The sequence below is a fragment of the Alosa sapidissima genome, chromosome 2 (genome assembly GCF_018492685.1).
Source record: "Alosa sapidissima isolate fAloSap1 chromosome 2, fAloSap1.pri, whole genome shotgun sequence".
Taxonomy (NCBI): Eukaryota; Metazoa; Chordata; class Actinopteri; order Clupeiformes; family Clupeidae; genus Alosa; species Alosa sapidissima.
This window is the reverse complement of record NC_055958.1, coordinates 24,706,499-24,722,494: the sequence shown is the minus strand read 5'-3', so window position 1 is coordinate 24,722,494 and position 15,996 is coordinate 24,706,499. Positions and strand designations below refer to the sequence as shown.

At 44.2% G+C, this 15,996-nt stretch overlaps 1 protein-coding gene across 4 annotated transcripts in view; it reads left to right on the top strand.

The window, feature by feature from the left end:
• Positions 1-15,996, top strand: part of kalrna (kalirin RhoGEF kinase a) — a 150,310-nt gene that overhangs the window by 131,164 nt on the left and 3,150 nt on the right. For 3 of the 4 annotated variants that reach the window (XM_042068980.1, XM_042068982.1, XM_042068983.1), the window contains 23 exons: positions 1,008-1,270; positions 3,088-3,216; positions 4,353-4,448; positions 5,192-5,310; positions 5,739-5,805; positions 6,184-6,287; positions 6,408-6,477; positions 6,577-6,663; positions 6,763-6,855; positions 6,952-7,002; positions 7,092-7,169; positions 8,021-8,206; positions 8,325-8,496; positions 8,689-8,924; positions 9,393-9,646; positions 11,309-11,453; positions 12,627-12,689; positions 13,472-13,499; positions 13,661-13,823; positions 14,739-14,860; positions 15,271-15,402; positions 15,527-15,688; positions 15,907-15,985. In XM_042068980.1, the coding sequence (XP_041924914.1) occupies positions 1,008-1,270; positions 3,088-3,216; positions 4,353-4,448; positions 5,192-5,310; positions 5,739-5,805; positions 6,184-6,287; positions 6,408-6,477; positions 6,577-6,663; positions 6,763-6,855; positions 6,952-7,002; positions 7,092-7,169; positions 8,021-8,206; positions 8,325-8,496; positions 8,689-8,924; positions 9,393-9,646; positions 11,309-11,453; positions 12,627-12,689; positions 13,472-13,499; positions 13,661-13,823; positions 14,739-14,860; positions 15,271-15,402; positions 15,527-15,688; positions 15,907-15,985 (2,899 nt within the window). The remainder of the gene's footprint in view (positions 1-1,007; positions 1,271-3,087; positions 3,217-4,352; positions 4,449-5,191; positions 5,311-5,738; positions 5,806-6,183; positions 6,288-6,407; positions 6,478-6,576; positions 6,664-6,762; positions 6,856-6,951; positions 7,003-7,091; positions 7,170-8,020; positions 8,207-8,324; positions 8,497-8,688; positions 8,925-9,392; positions 9,647-11,308; positions 11,454-12,626; positions 12,690-13,471; positions 13,500-13,660; positions 13,824-14,738; positions 14,861-15,270; positions 15,403-15,526; positions 15,689-15,906; positions 15,986-15,996) is intronic. The other variant, XM_042068981.1, reaches the window with a different exon arrangement.

The following is a 15,996-nucleotide window of genomic DNA, read 5'->3' as shown; positions in this document are numbered from 1 at the left end:
TTAATCCTTCACCTCCACAACAAAAGCATTTGCATTATGTACAGGGGGGATAAGTCGCAAGTTTGCTATTTACAACAGCAGAGTAACATATAAATACATTGCGACTCTAGAGGGGGCTCTAAACTCGCCAAAAATACCTAAACCTGCATAGTATACCTTTAAGTGAAGAGAATGTGGACACAGAAAAGGTGTGGCTGTTTACCATTTCTGTATGCTTTCCCAGAGACAGTAGTTTAGATAATCTCATTTTAGTCATTTTGACTTCTCATGGGCACTAACGTGATTATGGATCAATTCAAGGGAGTGCCACTGTTGTTAAGGCCAGACCTTGAGCAGAGGGTGGGAGTAGCCTAAGGCTGCTGAGTCTGAAGTTCAGTCATCACTGTCCTTCATGTACAGTTCACAGCTCAGAAAACCTTTTGCAAGCACACCACGATTTACTGTACTACACAAACACTGACCAGGGAAGCAAAGCTCTCCTGAAAGGTTAGCATTCCATTCCTCTTGTCGTGGGAATTCAAGATGCCGGTGTTTCATAATGGCTGTGAAAACATGCTGGTCAGTGTTTTGATATTGTACAGTCAAATCATGCTTATTTTGTCATCATTAATCACAGCAAAGGTCAAGGCTTTTACATTTCTTCAGTTCAATGACCGTCCATTTTAGTGTCCAAAATAGACTTGTCATAGATTACGTGAGCATAGTCAAGGATTACATGCAACGCAAGCAGGAGCAGTGCCTGTTTACCTGATATATAGAATAATCAATAATCGGGTGTCGCTGTGCAACAACCTACAGCACTCATACCATATACGGGCCCAAGTGCCCACGGAGACCTAGGTTCAAATCCAACCTGCGGTCATTTCCCGGTCCCGCCCATCTCTCTCTCTCTCCCCGTCACTTCCTGTCTCACTCTTCACTGTCCTATATGAATAAAGGCAAAACGGCCAAAAAATACACTTAAAAAAAAGAATAATCAATAATCAATCGATCTGATCTGTTTCCAGAGAACTACACCGTGTCTGAGTCTGGAGGGAAGACCGAGTCGGTGGCCACGCTCCAGCCGCAGCCGTCGCTCAGCTCCATCCAGACCAGCTCACCGGGGCCCAAGCGCTCGGGCAACACGCTGAAGAAGTGGCTGACCAGCCCCGTGCGCCGCCTCAGCCATGGCAGCAACGTCAAGAAGATGCCCAGCCGACCCCGAGGGGGGAAGAAGAGGGAAGGCCGCAAGAGCATGGACCTGGGGCCGCCGGAGATGCAGGACGAGGAGGTGAGCAGGGCCAGAACTGATGGCATGTCCAGGGTGAGGTGATGATGTCTGTATGAGAGGTTGAGCTCATAGTGTTCCCGGCCTGGATAGTAGTGGACATCTGGCCCTGATCAGGTGTGGGTCTGGGCCAGGTCCACTTATGAGTCAGACTGTCTAGTAAGTTTAGTTGGTTGTGTTGCAAGGGTTATGTGGATATAGAGGTCAGTGAATTGCAATGATTGTTCCGAATTTTTTGGTGTTCCTATTGTACTTAAAGGTTGTATCAGCGATTTCAGGCCCAAAAAAGGCCCAAACATAAATGATCACATTCATCTAATCTTTCCTAACGATCCGCTAGCTGTCTGCCCCAGGCCGTCAAAAAATGCGTCTCTGTAGGCACCCTAGGCTCCGAGATCTGTACACAAAAACAATTGCTACCAACAAGGGTTGGCAACCCACTAAAGTGTTTCAACCAATAACCGACGAGATGCGCGTTTAGGAGAGTTTTAATTGCACGGGAGGGAGGGGGAGGGAGTAGCGAACTATCTCTCTGTTTTGTTTGAACATCAACAGAAGTGACGTATCCCCGCCATCGCTGATACAACCTTTAATAGCAATAATTAAGTTGTACTTAATAACTTGTCTATTCATATGTCATCCGATTCTAACCATAACCCATGATGAACTCTGACCCAGTATTGGTCTTCTTTGTACAGTCAGGGACATTGCCTCCCAAAGCAAATGGGTGTTCATAATGGGCTATTCTTAACTACAGCTGATATTGTTGATAGAGTTAGGAGGAAAGTGGAAAGTCAAGAGAGGCCACATTACAACTGCTCGTATCTGATATGACATATTCTACAGGGTTATTTGCTGTGATGGATGATCGTAAGATTTCTAATTTAGATACATTCTTAAATTAGACTTGCCACTTGCGATAGCATCAAACCTCTTTGTCACACATTTCCAATGAATTGTTTCCTGTGAATGGCAGCAGTGAAATGCTCACATTGTGTTGTGTTTGTCACAGCAATGTTTTTGGTTGTTTCATGGAACAAGTAATAAATCACAATAGGGACTTTTCTGTGTCGCCCCTAGACACTATATTACGTCATTTAAGATGTTGCGGGGAATTTCTGTCCCTAATTCAGTTCATTTGTATTTACGGTCTCTCTGCAAGTGACTCATGTTTATGTCTATATAAATGATCTGCCTAAATTGATTGCTACATTAGCAGTATGAGAGTGGATGTGTAGCGCCCATGGTTACAACAAATCTTGGTAGCATTTTAGCCGTTGGCCACATTTCGCAGAGAAAACTGGCCTCCTTGTTCTCACTCTGCTTTCGAGCAGTGTATTCTAAAGAGCATGGGCCTGGCTCAAAAAGTGGCCATAGTGATACGGAGTCCGATCAGAGGGACTTGATTAGCCCATTGGAGACTTCCTGCTCAAAAAGCACTGTACACAACACAGTCTGCTGACCACACAAAGAGTTACTGTGGAACAGGGCAGTTGTGTGAACCTCACCACAATAGACTTCTTTAGAATACTCCCCCCCCCCCCCCCCCCCCCCACTCTGTCTTGCTTTCTCTTCTTTGCTCGCTCTCTCTCTCTCTCTCTCTCACACACACACACACACACACACACACACACACACACACACACACACACTCTCTCTCTTTCTCTCTCTTGCTCTGTGCTCACTCTTCTCAAACCACACTGTGTCTCTCTCTCTCATTGAGAGAGAGACAGTGTCGCTACACCGCTACAGTGTCGCTCCTCTCTCTCCCTCCTTCTCACTCCCTCTCTGTTTTCCCTCCATTTCTTCCTCTTGTGCAGAGAAAAGAGGAGCTCCCTAAGCCTTCAGGCATGCAGAGCGGAGGAGAGGAGGAGCCTGAGGACGACTCCCACACACCCCTCCCCCCTCCCATGGAGATCATCAAAGACCCCTCGGCCCAGGAGGATAAGGTACTGTAGGCTGCAGCCTCCACTTCCAGTACCCGACATGACGGCAGGATCAGCACTATTCACACATTTAGCAGTTTGGTGGGATTATTGTATGTCATTCACACACACACACACACACACACACACACACACACACACACACCTCCCCCCATCACAAGGTCAGATGGACTGTCACTCACTTTTGTCATGTCTACAACATTCTACTTTGAAATGCTCACGTGTATCACCAGCTCATGCTAGTCATACTTCACATAAGCCCATGGACACACTGTGCACATGCTCACACAGACACATGCATCTATGGTATTCCTAAAAGCATTTATTTCTCCAGTCACCGGCGGTGTTTTTTTATGTGTGAAATTTTCATCCTTCTTTCTCTCTTTTTGCTCTTTATACAGTCTGTCTCTACTCTTCACACTCTCTCTCTCTCTCTCTCTCTCTCTACTCTTCACACGCGCTCTCTCTCTCTCTCTCTCTCCCAGTCTGCCGTCGTCCTGTTTTCAGCCGGGAGAGCTTCATGCTGTGGTCTAACTAACATGCTGTTTTTTCACTTTCTCATCCTGGCACCTAACACTGCACTTAAGCCCGTTCCACCGTACAGAGTAGCCATTGTACACTGTTGCCCTTTTGTGCTGAGATGATTTTCCCTGGAAAATTATTTCACTTCCTAGTAGTTTGCTAACTCTCATGGCCATTGGTTTTGTGAAAACAAACAAAATTGATCACCCGTTAAACATTAAAGGAGGATTAACAGCATTGGCACCAACCTTCACATTACTTTATTTAGCAGACTCATCTATCCAATGCAACTTACAAGACTTGTAAGACGTGCATTGTATCCGTGAGCGCTTCCTGTTAAAGGAAATTAGTTTCTTAACCTCTTTTCACAACGATGGCCACGAGCAGCTGTATTTGATAAGGCAGTACTTGTCACATCAAACACACACAATGCTGTCTCGAGGAGACTAGCATTACTCTGTCTCTTCCGCCTAGCGAGGCCGCCCCAAAGGTGCCGAGCGCTTGTTGATTAACATCCTCTCTCTCTCTCTCTCTCTCTTCTCCCTCTTCTTCCTCTTCCCTTCCTCCTCTTCCCACCCTCCTAACGTGGCCTTCCTCTTTAACCTCGTGCCTTGCAGTCCTCCGCACGGCTTGCCGCGCGCCAGGGCTCCACCGAGATCCCCAGCGCCTCCGAGCTTGTCAGTGCTATAGAGAAATTGGTCAAAACCAAGATGGTAAGTGTGCAGCTGGGGCCCATTCGGCTGGACATGGGCAGGTTCACACACCTGGCACTACAAGCTACCGCCGCCAGAGTCTCCATTAACCCTCAGTGTGTGTGTGTGTGTGTGTGTGTGTGTGTGTGTGTGTTTCCTCCTCTCTGTCTTTCTTTCTGTTGCCTTTGTCTTCAATAACGGTGTTGAGCATGCTTATAGGTGTTGGAGTGAAATATTTTGTATTTTTTTAAAAAGGGTATGGAGGGCAGTGTTTTGCTATAGTTTGTGGTCTGTCTACATTCAAAAGCTATTGTTATGATTATTATCACCTTTACTAAAAGCAGAATATACCAGTACTGTAAGCCAATTGACACCACTGCCAGTAGACTGTCATTATTGTTTCACAGTATACAACTGTGGATGTTACACTGTCCTTGTTGATAGTTGCCGACGTAATTTGCCTTTGGCTACCTATGTAATTTCGGCAGAGGTTCATTCTCTTTCAGGTTAGAGAACTTGGATCCATGCCAACACTCTAAATTCCTATCCATTGTTATCTTTAAACAAGATGCACTGGCCCATTTGCCACTGTGCTGACTTCACATAGGACACAATTAGCAGGCCCCCTAGTTGGGGCATTTGAGCTTCCAGCCCACCTTGCTTGTGGATAAGCTTCACCTGTTTCTGTGTGTGTGTGTGTGTGTGTGTGTGTGTGTGTGTGTGTGTGTGTGTGTGTGTGTGTGTGTGTGTGTGTGTGGTGATAGACTCTGGAGCCAGGCGCCTACCCAGGGTTCAGCACGATGAGCCCCCCTGAGCAGCCCACCCCGACTCAGCCACGCGACCCTGAGCTGGAGCAGAAGGCCAAAGCCATGCGGGGCCGCATGTAAGAGCCCACCTCACTTCTCATGCCGCATCATGAAATTTAGACAATGCATTCTTTTATGTCAACTACTGGCATAGACCATAGGGATCCACGTGTCTCCTTTTCTGGTCTAGATAAGGAGTAACTCAGTAACTAGTATTTCACATACAGTTACGACTAGAATATTTGAATAACAACTATGTTATTCTATGCAGATGACTCGACACCCCTGTGATAAGGCACACATTCCTTTATGTTTAGTCAGTAGTCATATTACATTATGGAAAGTTGTTCATCCACAACTGATGAAACTTAAGAAAATGTTCTTGTGGTTGACCACACAGGATTTGATGTGTACAGTATATCTCCTCCTTGTGAAGAATTAAATGATTAACGTCTATAATATTCATGAATATGAATGTGGACTTACTGTAATGGTTTCTTTACAGGTTTGTCCTAAATGAGCTAATACAGACAGAGAAGGACTATGTCAAAGACTTGGGCATCGTAGTTGAGGTGAGTTACAGCGTTTGCCTTACTTTGCCCTTAAGGTAACCTGTGTGTGTAGTACCCATACTGGCATCCACAGCACACTAACCTGTTTGTCCCTGTCCTTCCTGTCATTTCATTTGCATCAGTGTCTGCTGCCTCTCCACAGAACAGCTTTTATTTCATAAACACTCCTATTTGCATGCCACTGCCCACATGTGAATCTGACCTGAGACATGGAGACCTGGTGTTTTAGCGACGTAGCCGTGCCGGCCATAAACAGCTCCGCCGGCACAGGCCCTCACACATCTCACACCTCTGTTTGTGTAGATACGATTCGAGACTCTGTGTTTAGTGGTCATTAATCATATGTCATTAATATGGTACATCTGTTGTCCTGCACAGTGCTTCATGAAGACAATAGAGGAGAAGGGCATCCCTGAAGATATGAAGGGGAAAGACAAGATTGTATTTGGGAATATTCATCAAATCTACGACTGGCACAGAGAGTAAGTGGTCTCTCTAAGCAGTCACTCCAAAATATCTTGTTTAGGTTGTTGTATACGTCCACCAAAGGAGCTGACATATACTGTATGTTCACACTCTCCCTGGTGTCTTGTGGCTCATAGCTTTTTTGTGGGTGAACTGGAGAAATGTCTGGAGGACCATGAACACTTACCTGAGCTGTTCATCAAACATGTAAGTTTGGAGCTTTTTGACATTTGGAGATTTCTGACCGTGTAAACGCATTGTCTCAGCCATTGTTCACTCATGGTGATGTTAACCATGTGCTCACAGGAAAGGAGACTACATATGTATGTTGTCTACTGTCAGAACAAACCCAAGTCAGAATTCATTGTTGCTGAATATGACACTTTCTTTGAGGTATGTATAATGTACGATATATTATATTGTATAATTTTATTCTATAAAACCAAAAGCTAATCGGATGACAACCCTGACAACTTTGTTCCGTTTCTGCAGGCTATACAGCAAGACATCACCTCAAGACTCTCAATCAGTGATTTTCTGATCAAGCCTATCCAGAGAATCACAAAATATCAACTGCTTCTCAAGGTAGGAGGACCAAAACACACCCATACATTTCATTTTAATATGTAAGTCAACACAAGTGAGGGATACCTTATGTTGTTTTATTTTGTTTGCCTGCAGGACTTCTTGAAGTACAGCACCAAGGCAGGACTGGACTGTGAACATATTGAGGTACCAGCCTCAAACCAGCCTCTGAAAATGTTAAAAACTGCACAGCACTATGTTCAAATTCTTGTGTGTTAAATTTTGTTGTTTTGCAGAAAGCTGTTGATTTGATGTCTCAAGTACCGAAGCTCTGCAATGATATGATGAACTTGGGCAGGCTTCAAGGCTACGAGGTACATTTTGCCCTGTTGCATGTGTGCTATTCTGCTTAGATAAGCTAGTAGTGTGCAAATATTTGAGAGAGAACAACGTGCAAATACATGAATTTATCAAAAATGTTTATTTTTTTAAAAAAAAGAACCTATTCTGAATGATTTTTTTTTACAAAACTGAGACAAGTTAATAGGGGTGCTGGCGAGAGACTGGGCATGCTCACTCACACGCTGATGGACACTCCACGTTTGTTCTTCCATGAGCTTAGTGACCTCCATTACGGACCTCCATTTCCATTACACTGGAGGTATATTAAATCTCTGACTCTGGAGATAAGGGCACATTCTCCATGCCTGGGGTAATTGGGTTGAGATTAGGGCCTAGTTGTTTGCCTGCACTGTGACCTACTAGACGAGCGTGCGGTTAGTTTTATGACCAAGTGTGGAGAGAGGCGAGGGGCCAGGCTTCACGGTCATCCACACGGGTGTTGACACACCAATGACAGCCTGGCTGCCCCTTAATGCTCTGCTGCTGACAGACTGAAGGACAAGTTGTTATTATTAATAATGATAATGCATTCAATTGAGGCGAGGCTTTTCTTGTGTTTTCTGTGATCTGTGAAGAGTAGCTCACACTCTTCGTCCTGGTTATTAATGTAACTCGCAGGAGGAATTGCACTGGCGGCCATGGCATTCATAATCATGCTAATGAGCTGGGGTGCGTTTCCCAAAACCATAGTTGCTAACCTGTTACTGCAACCAACAAAGCGGCTAACTTAGTTAGCAACCATGGTTTTGGGGAACACGCCCCTGTTTATTCAGGGAGGGAGGGAAGGAGATGGTAATGCTTACAGTGTGGTCTGGCGTTGCAGGGGAAGTTGACGAGCCAGGGCAAGCTACTGCAGCAGGAGACGTTCTTCGTGACCGAGCAAGACTCAGGTGTCCTGTCGCGCAGTAAGGAGCGTAGGGTCTTCCTCTTCGAGCAGATAGTCATCTTCAGCGAGCTTCTCCGCAAAGGCTCGTCCACCCCCGGGTACCAGTTCAAGAAGAGCATCAAGGTGAGGGACCACACTGAAACCACATTTCACTTTTAATACTTCCACATATCTGATTTTTTTTTAAATGAGCATAGCTGGTTCTCCTTAGTAAAGTGAGCATTTGTGTCTCTCTGAGCAGGTGTGCTTCTTGGGACTGGAGGAGCATGTTGACAATGACCCCTGTAAGTTTGTGCTGACCAGTCGTGGGTCGTCAGAGCGCTTCACACTGCAGGCTGCCAACGTAGACATCAAGCAGGTCTGGGTCAAGCACATCACAGACCTCCTAGATGCCCAGAGCAAATTTCTATCTGGTGAGAATGGCCATCAAATACTTAATGACTTGACTTTTATTCAAAAATGCTTATACGCCACATCTACCAAACACAAATTTTATATACAGTGATTACAAACATTTTATAACGGAGCTGTTGTGTGTTGTCGGGCTCTTCTGGGTTGTGTCCATCTCTCCTACTCATCCGTGCACATGCTAACTGTCCTTACAGCACTCCAGTCCCCGATCGAGTACCAGAAGGAGAAAGGTGGGTCTCACTCCCTAACCAGAAACTCGTCAGCCAGCCGTCCGTCCCAGCAGCCCGGCCGACCCAGCTCCACCACCTCGGTTGGGGTGGAGAAGCCCCCTCTCTCGGGAAGGACCCCCACTTCTCTCAAAATGTCTACCTCCAACGGCAGCCCCTGCTTCGACCCGCAGAAACACAGTGAGCGGTTTGATTCCACTCGGGTAAGTCTCAGAATGGCTTCCTGAGCCTTCCCTTAAATTGTCATTAAGTCCTCATAAAATCGCGCTCTGTCAAAACTCAGTTGCTCTGCCGAATGAGAGCACCGCTCAAAAATGAGGCTATTATTAGTCTGTTTGCTGGCCTAGTTTTCCCCCTCAACAGGACACCAGTCTGTTGATATTCTTGAGAAAACTGTGGTGTCAAAATGTTGCAGTTACACCAGATATGCACAGTAGCCATTTCTCATTTGCTATGAGTGCTTTGTACCAACCTGCAGTAAATAATTTAACACTACTTTAACGCACTACTTTAACACTACTTTAATGCTACTTTAGTAGAGTTTTCACTACTCTCAAGTTACCTCTGAAACCTTGTATGTTCTCCTGTAACTTTGGTGCATTTGTTCTGTTTGCGTATGCGTGTATGTGTGTGTGTGTGTGTGTCCATGTCTGTGTTCCATGCTGACTCAGCAACACGACGGCGTCCGATGTAACGGCGTCTCCTCCACCATGATGGTCATGCAGGACTACAGTGCACTGAAGGAGAACGAGATCTGCGTGAGCCAGGGCGAGGCGGTCCAGGTGCTGGCCACCAACCAGCAGAACATGTACCTGGTGTTCCGGGCGGCCAACAGCCAGTCGCCCGCCGCTGAGGGCTGGCTGCCCGGCCACATCCTGGGCCCCCTCAGTAAAACACTCCTAGACAGTGCTGATGGGAATATCAAGTAAGTGTCGCACAGCCACAACCTCCCCTCCACTGGAGCTCTGGCTGGCTGGTAGAGTCAGATGACAGAGGTGCAGGGATCTACCCGTCTTTTTATCGGAACTAACTCAGAAATGTGGGATGAAGGGCGAAGGCTAATTCCATGTTACTTTCTGTGGGCGTTATTTTTTCCCCCCTTTTTTTGTTGACTAGTAAAAAAAGAATCAAAGTCATTGCAGAAAGACTGGGACGGGAGCAAATGAACTTTAGAGGTATCTCGTTTTCTTAGAAAGAAGATGAACTGAGAGAATCTTACATCAATGTGGAACTCATTGGTCTGGACATTTATTTCTGTTTCTAACACCATTATGTTTTCTTTGTGAATTTTGAAAAAAAAGACCTTTTGATGGACTGAGGTCTATTTCTCCAAGTGGAGAAAGTTTATGTTATTGTCTGTGGCAATTTGTACAGATTGGGTTTTTGTTGTTTTAATGTTATTTTTGAGAACTTGATTTCAGTTTTATTTTGATTTGATTGGTTACCTGATATGTTGGCCGATTATTGTAAATAGTCCTCATTTGTTTACTGATACTCTTTCCGTACATTCCTGTATAAAGTCTTTTGCACTATTTAAAAGGATCCATATTAATGAAGTCAGGTTGTGCAATATAATTATAGTCACAATGTTCAGCATTGTACTTGTAGTGTAACTAATAATTTTAAATGTATTATTTTAAATATGTAAAATAAAATTTTGACATGAGCATGACTTAACAAAGCCAAGAAAATTAAGCGTTATGTTTTGCTTTAAGGGGCTCTCAATTACATGGTGTGTACTGGAAAAGAAACTGCACAGATGCAGTCAAACAGCATTTTTCTAGCCTATTGCCATCAGTCAAAATGGATTGGAGTCCCCATATGAATCCAAACTATCCCAACGATTAATCAAATTATCAGTCTGTGAAATTCAGATATTATGGAATTTCCTTCCATAAATCAGGAAGATTTACAGACTTATTGTGATTTCGGTATTTATTTATTGTAGGCTTAATGTAGGCTTCCTTTAATATGAACGAATCTAAATCTTAAAAGAATGTTTTAGTGCCGGTACTATCTTTGACAATCTATTGGATTAAACAAATGTATGTTTGAGGAGCACTATACGTTTTTGCACTTTCTTATGATTTTATTATTATGATTCCATTTTTCATGTTTTGTTGTAGTCTACTGTTTTTCTTATTTTGTACTAACCCTGCTGGTCCGAAGCAGATTACATTTGTGCTCAAAGCAGCTACCTATTGAATCTGACATCTGTTGTTTAGTGCCTGTTCATCCTAATGAAGTTAAGTCATAATAGGGGTCTTTGAAGCCCAAGTTGCTTTGACTCAAATAATGTATCCACCATGGTGTAAGACTATATGGTAATGATTTTAGGAGTATCGTTGTTATATGCTGAGGGAGGGTGAACACCAGAAATGGTCCCTGGAGGTAGCCCATGTGATGTGACTGACAGTATTTTAGTACATAAAATAACAGCCTTTCTTTTCGAATCTGTAGGCAATGTTATATTGCTGAAGGGATACCTGTGCTATTTTCTCAATAAAGTTTGGTGACCTATCTTCTTCTCCTCCCCACCCCTGATGTGATGTACCTGCTTTGACCATTGCATCTTTTGGTACAACAGGAAGTCTCTGTCATGGAATACCCTGCGCACAAGAAAGAGGGCAGAGCAGGATAGCAGTGGTGGCAAAAGTGAAGCCAAACTTGAGAACGGACTTCCTCGGAAGCCCAAGGAGATACTGAGCACCAAGGTGGCGGTGGCAGTGAAAGTGAGTAAGCGGGCGGCGGAGGCCCCTGAATGCCTGCTGCCCTCCCCCCCTCACCTGTGTGTGCGCACCTGTGTCACGCCTGAACCCCTGTCTGGCCACTAACCGTACAGCTGCAGCAACAACTGACAGCACTCCATAGGCACAAGAAGTTCTAAGTGGTGTATTATGAAATTAGTATCCTGCCCTATGTTGTGAAATAATTCAAAATAAATTTCAGATTAGGTGAACGTGTTTAGGACAGTTTGGGCTGGTTTCCCATACATGGATTAAGCCCAGCCCTAGACTAAAAGAGAACTTCAATTGAAAGTAAGTATTTAGTCTGGGATTAGGCTTAATCCAAGTGTGAGAAGCGGGCCCGATCATTTTGAGGCTGAGCAGACTCAACACATGTCCTGCATGTTTTGAAAGTTGTGATATTAAGGGTTCGTGCATTTGCAACCTTCTAAGTTCTGAAATGGTTTTGTTGCATGTCCTCAGTCTTCACTGAAAACTTCATGTATGTCCATAAAATGATATACGGTAATTAATTCAACTGAACTAACAGTTACAATGTCACCCTGACATCAGTCTTAGCGACCAGCCAAATTCTACCCCACATTTTAACATGACCACTCACACTCCTTACCCTAATGTGCGTCATCAAAATGTGTCAACAGTCATGTGGTCACAAGGACAAAATGGTCATAAGGACAACATATTCAGGTCAAAAACTGGTTTCATTTATCACATTACACTGTTGTTATATCATCGTTGTGGTCTTCTAATACAAACCGTAATCACTCCATTAGTGTATAAACAGGTACGCCCTCACTTCCTGGTGCCTTACTTTCCATGATTATTGCTACCATCAGCTACAGTATATTACACCACATACAACATTTAGGAATTGTCAGTTGTTTGTGAACTAATTTCATATCCTGAATGTGTCTAACAAAAACTACTACCACCAGAGATGTGCAGTAATATTGTTTGCAGTGTGCCAATCGCTGGATGCTCTCCTTCAACGGTTTGGTATTATGTCACGGAAAGCCAGCACTAAACACGATGTCTGTGTCCTATGCAAGCCGTGTGCTCTCACGTCGCCCATGTCTCCTGCTGGCACATGCCTGTAGTAAGGACAGGAGGAGGCCTGGTCACCTGTCTAACCATCCTCTCTCTCATCCCACACCACAGGAGGCAAACAGTTCAGAGGAGTCAGATTGTGATGACGAGCTAGACCCCAAAACTAGCATGGAGGTAGTACTTAAAATAAAGTCCACCATGCATGCAGCCCTAGCAGTGTGTGTGTGTGTGTGTGTGTGTGTGTGTGTGCGCGCTGTAGTGTTTTAGTAGCCTATAGCTTATCATGACTAGTATTTTAGGACTGTGTGATGGACATGAAGCTCTGAGTAATGGTTTGTAGCCTTTATGATTTTGTTTCTAGATTTTATTTTCTCTAGTAATATTTTAAGAAATGTTATTTGTTTTTTTTTTGTTTGTTTTTGCTTTTCTTTTGTCCTACTGTAATTTTGCTTTTGTGTGTTTTGTTTGAATCACTGATCTAAAGATTTGTTTCTAATGACTTTAGGATTGTTTATGCATCATGGTTTAGGCTATGCATGTATACATTTAAAAGTGCAGCAAGCTACTGTGTTAAAGCTCACACAAATGCTTCTCCAAATCTGTGTCACTAATTTCTGCTTGTAATTTGTACATGGTTGGATGACTGTGGTGTTGCCGTGTACAAGTGGTACACAGGTTGTGGTCTCAAATCACTGTCAAAAGACAAGTCTTGATTTTGACAAAGGATTTAGTTTAACACACACGCGCACGCACGCGCACACACACACGTCGGTCTGAGAAATTGAGGTTTCAGTTCACCATCATGATCACTGTTTTCTCGATGTAAGAATAGCGCCCCTAAGTGGTCAAGTCATATAATTAACCAGCTGTGTGACTAGAGCACAAATATCAGTTTGACGACGTTGGCGTCTACCTTTAGATAAGTTTGTTTTAACTATCATTTATTTGCTTTGCAGCTATTGAACCCCAACTTTATTCAAGAAGGTAAGAACTCCTGGACACTCAAATTGGGTTTTTGCTTGTTGGAGAGTTTATCATCACGTCCCAAATACATGGTTGAATAAATAACGTTTTTTACGTTGCCATGCACAAAAGTGAAACCGCAGACAAATGCGAATCTGTTATGTTATGATTTTGTCTAAAAGTTGCTCCAGAGTTCCTGATCCCTCTGGCCGATGTGACGTGTGCATTTGGGGAGACCGTGGTCTTATGCTGCAAGGTCTGTGGGCGGCCGAAGCCAAAGATCACTCTGAAGGGACCGGATCAGAGTCTAATAGTGAACAGCAGTCGATTCACAATAAACATCAGGTACATTTATATGTCAAATGACTGTGCTCGCTCTCAAAAAAAGCAGATGACTATTTGCATGCACACCAACAGTCCAGAGCCCATCCAGTAAATATGGTTGATTTGAATTGGAAAAAAAATACTCAAATATTAGATTTTTAGGTACTGAAACATTTTAATAATAATAATAATACATTTTATTTAAAGCGCCTTTCATGTCACCCTATGACACTGTACAATAAGACGAGAACATAGACATAAGAGTAACATAAAAGCATCATACAAGGACGATACGTAGACAAGACGTTTTTTGAATAAGCATTAAGATAAGAGAGCCAGGTTTCCTGTCTGAGACCCTGGGTGGCAAACAAGTGTGTTTTTTTAAGAGCAGGTAGTGCAGCAGGTGCCGGGGCACACAGGATCTGGAGGGTTTTCACAATGCTTTTTTAATCCTGTGGGAACCAGGGCCAGATCAGTGCCTCATGAGAAGTCAGCTGTGAAATCTCAGTGTTCCATCACAGCTGACTTGGCCACAGTAAAGGGAGGGCCCTGTTGTCTAATGCTTTGGAGATTCCTTTACTGCTCTGACATGAGAGGTTTCAGAGAGATTCCAGGATGATATCTGCTGCAATGCCACCGAGATCTTAGAATACGTCGGTTTGATGTCAGATAAAAGTGTCAATCTGTTTGAAGGGGTCCGTTTTTGACATTTTCATTTTCTGGTAATAGGGAAATGGTTTGATGTGCACTTTGTAAAACAAAGCCAGTTTTAATCATGTCCTTTCTGGATAAGCAAAGTGGACGGCAGTGTTAGACAGGAGGAGATCTCAGCTTGTCAGATGGAGGACCCTGTCAAGAGCTCTTGAGATGCCATCGCTACTTTTCAGTCTCCCTCCAACCAGCAGCTTTGAGATATGCCATTCTGTTTACCTGCAGGGATACAGGTGACATTCTGCTGAAGATCTGTAACCTGTTGCCCCAAGACACAGGGATTTACACCTGTGTGGCTGTCAATGACCACGGCACCGCCTCATCCTCTGCCTCAATTAAAGTCCAGGGTAAGGAAAAGACCCAATGTTTCTCTCTCTCTCTCTCTCTGTGTCTCTCTCTCTGTCTCTGTGTCTCTCTCTCTGTCTGTCTCTCCCTCTCTGTCTTTCATACACAACTCTTTCTGCCACTCACTCCGCTCTCTCTCTCTCTCTCTCTCTCTCTCTCTCTCTCTCTCTCTCTCTCTCTCTCTCTCTCTCTCTCTCTCCCTTTATTTCTCTGTTGCGTCCTGCTGCTACACAACATTTATGCTCTTGCACGACATAGAGCTGACACACACACACACACAGGTATATATACAATACACCCTGACACACACACGCACATACACAGGGGAGGGGGTAACACAATAAGTGTGTTTAATAAACATATTAAAGTGAAAAGGATCAATAACAAGTGATGCATTCATCTTATTTCATAGGTATCCCGTCAGCCCCTGCCCGGCCAGTGGCCCAAGAGGCGAGCAGCTCTGCAGTGATCGTCCACTGGCTTCCTCCAGCCAGCTCGGGAAACTGCGCTGTGTCCAGTTACAACGTGGAGTACCGACAAGAGGGTAAGAATGCAGCACATCTGCTGTTTATATCAAACATGCTTCACCAAGCGGCTTGGTTCCAGCTCACTCCATTATAAGCCTATTGCGAGGCTAATGGGCCGTGCCTGTGCTCCTGATCACTTAGACTCGCTGGTTTGGCTGCAGTCGGTATCCACATCAGATGTGTGTGTGAAAATTGAAGACCTGATCCCCGGTGGGCACTACCAGTTTCGGGTTAGTGCCAGCAACCCGTGGGGGGTCAGTCCACCCAGTGAGCCATCCAACATGGTCACCCTTCCCAGTGGACGTGAGTCACATTCTGTGTGTGTGTGTGTGTGTTTGAGAGGAGGGAGTCACGGACATATTCTTGGTGAAATGTGGACCACTAAACTTTTTTTATGATTGTTTTTTAAGCCTCTACGTATGATGAGTTGTGTGTGTGTGTGTGTGTTCGGAAGGAGGGAGTCACTGACATATTCTTAGTGAAATGTGGACCACTAAACTTTTTTTATGATTGTCTTTAAGCCTCTACATATGATGGGATGGGGATTCAGTGGAAAGATCATTTTGAGTCAGCTTTCACTGAAATATCTGAAATTGGGAGGTAGGTTCTAA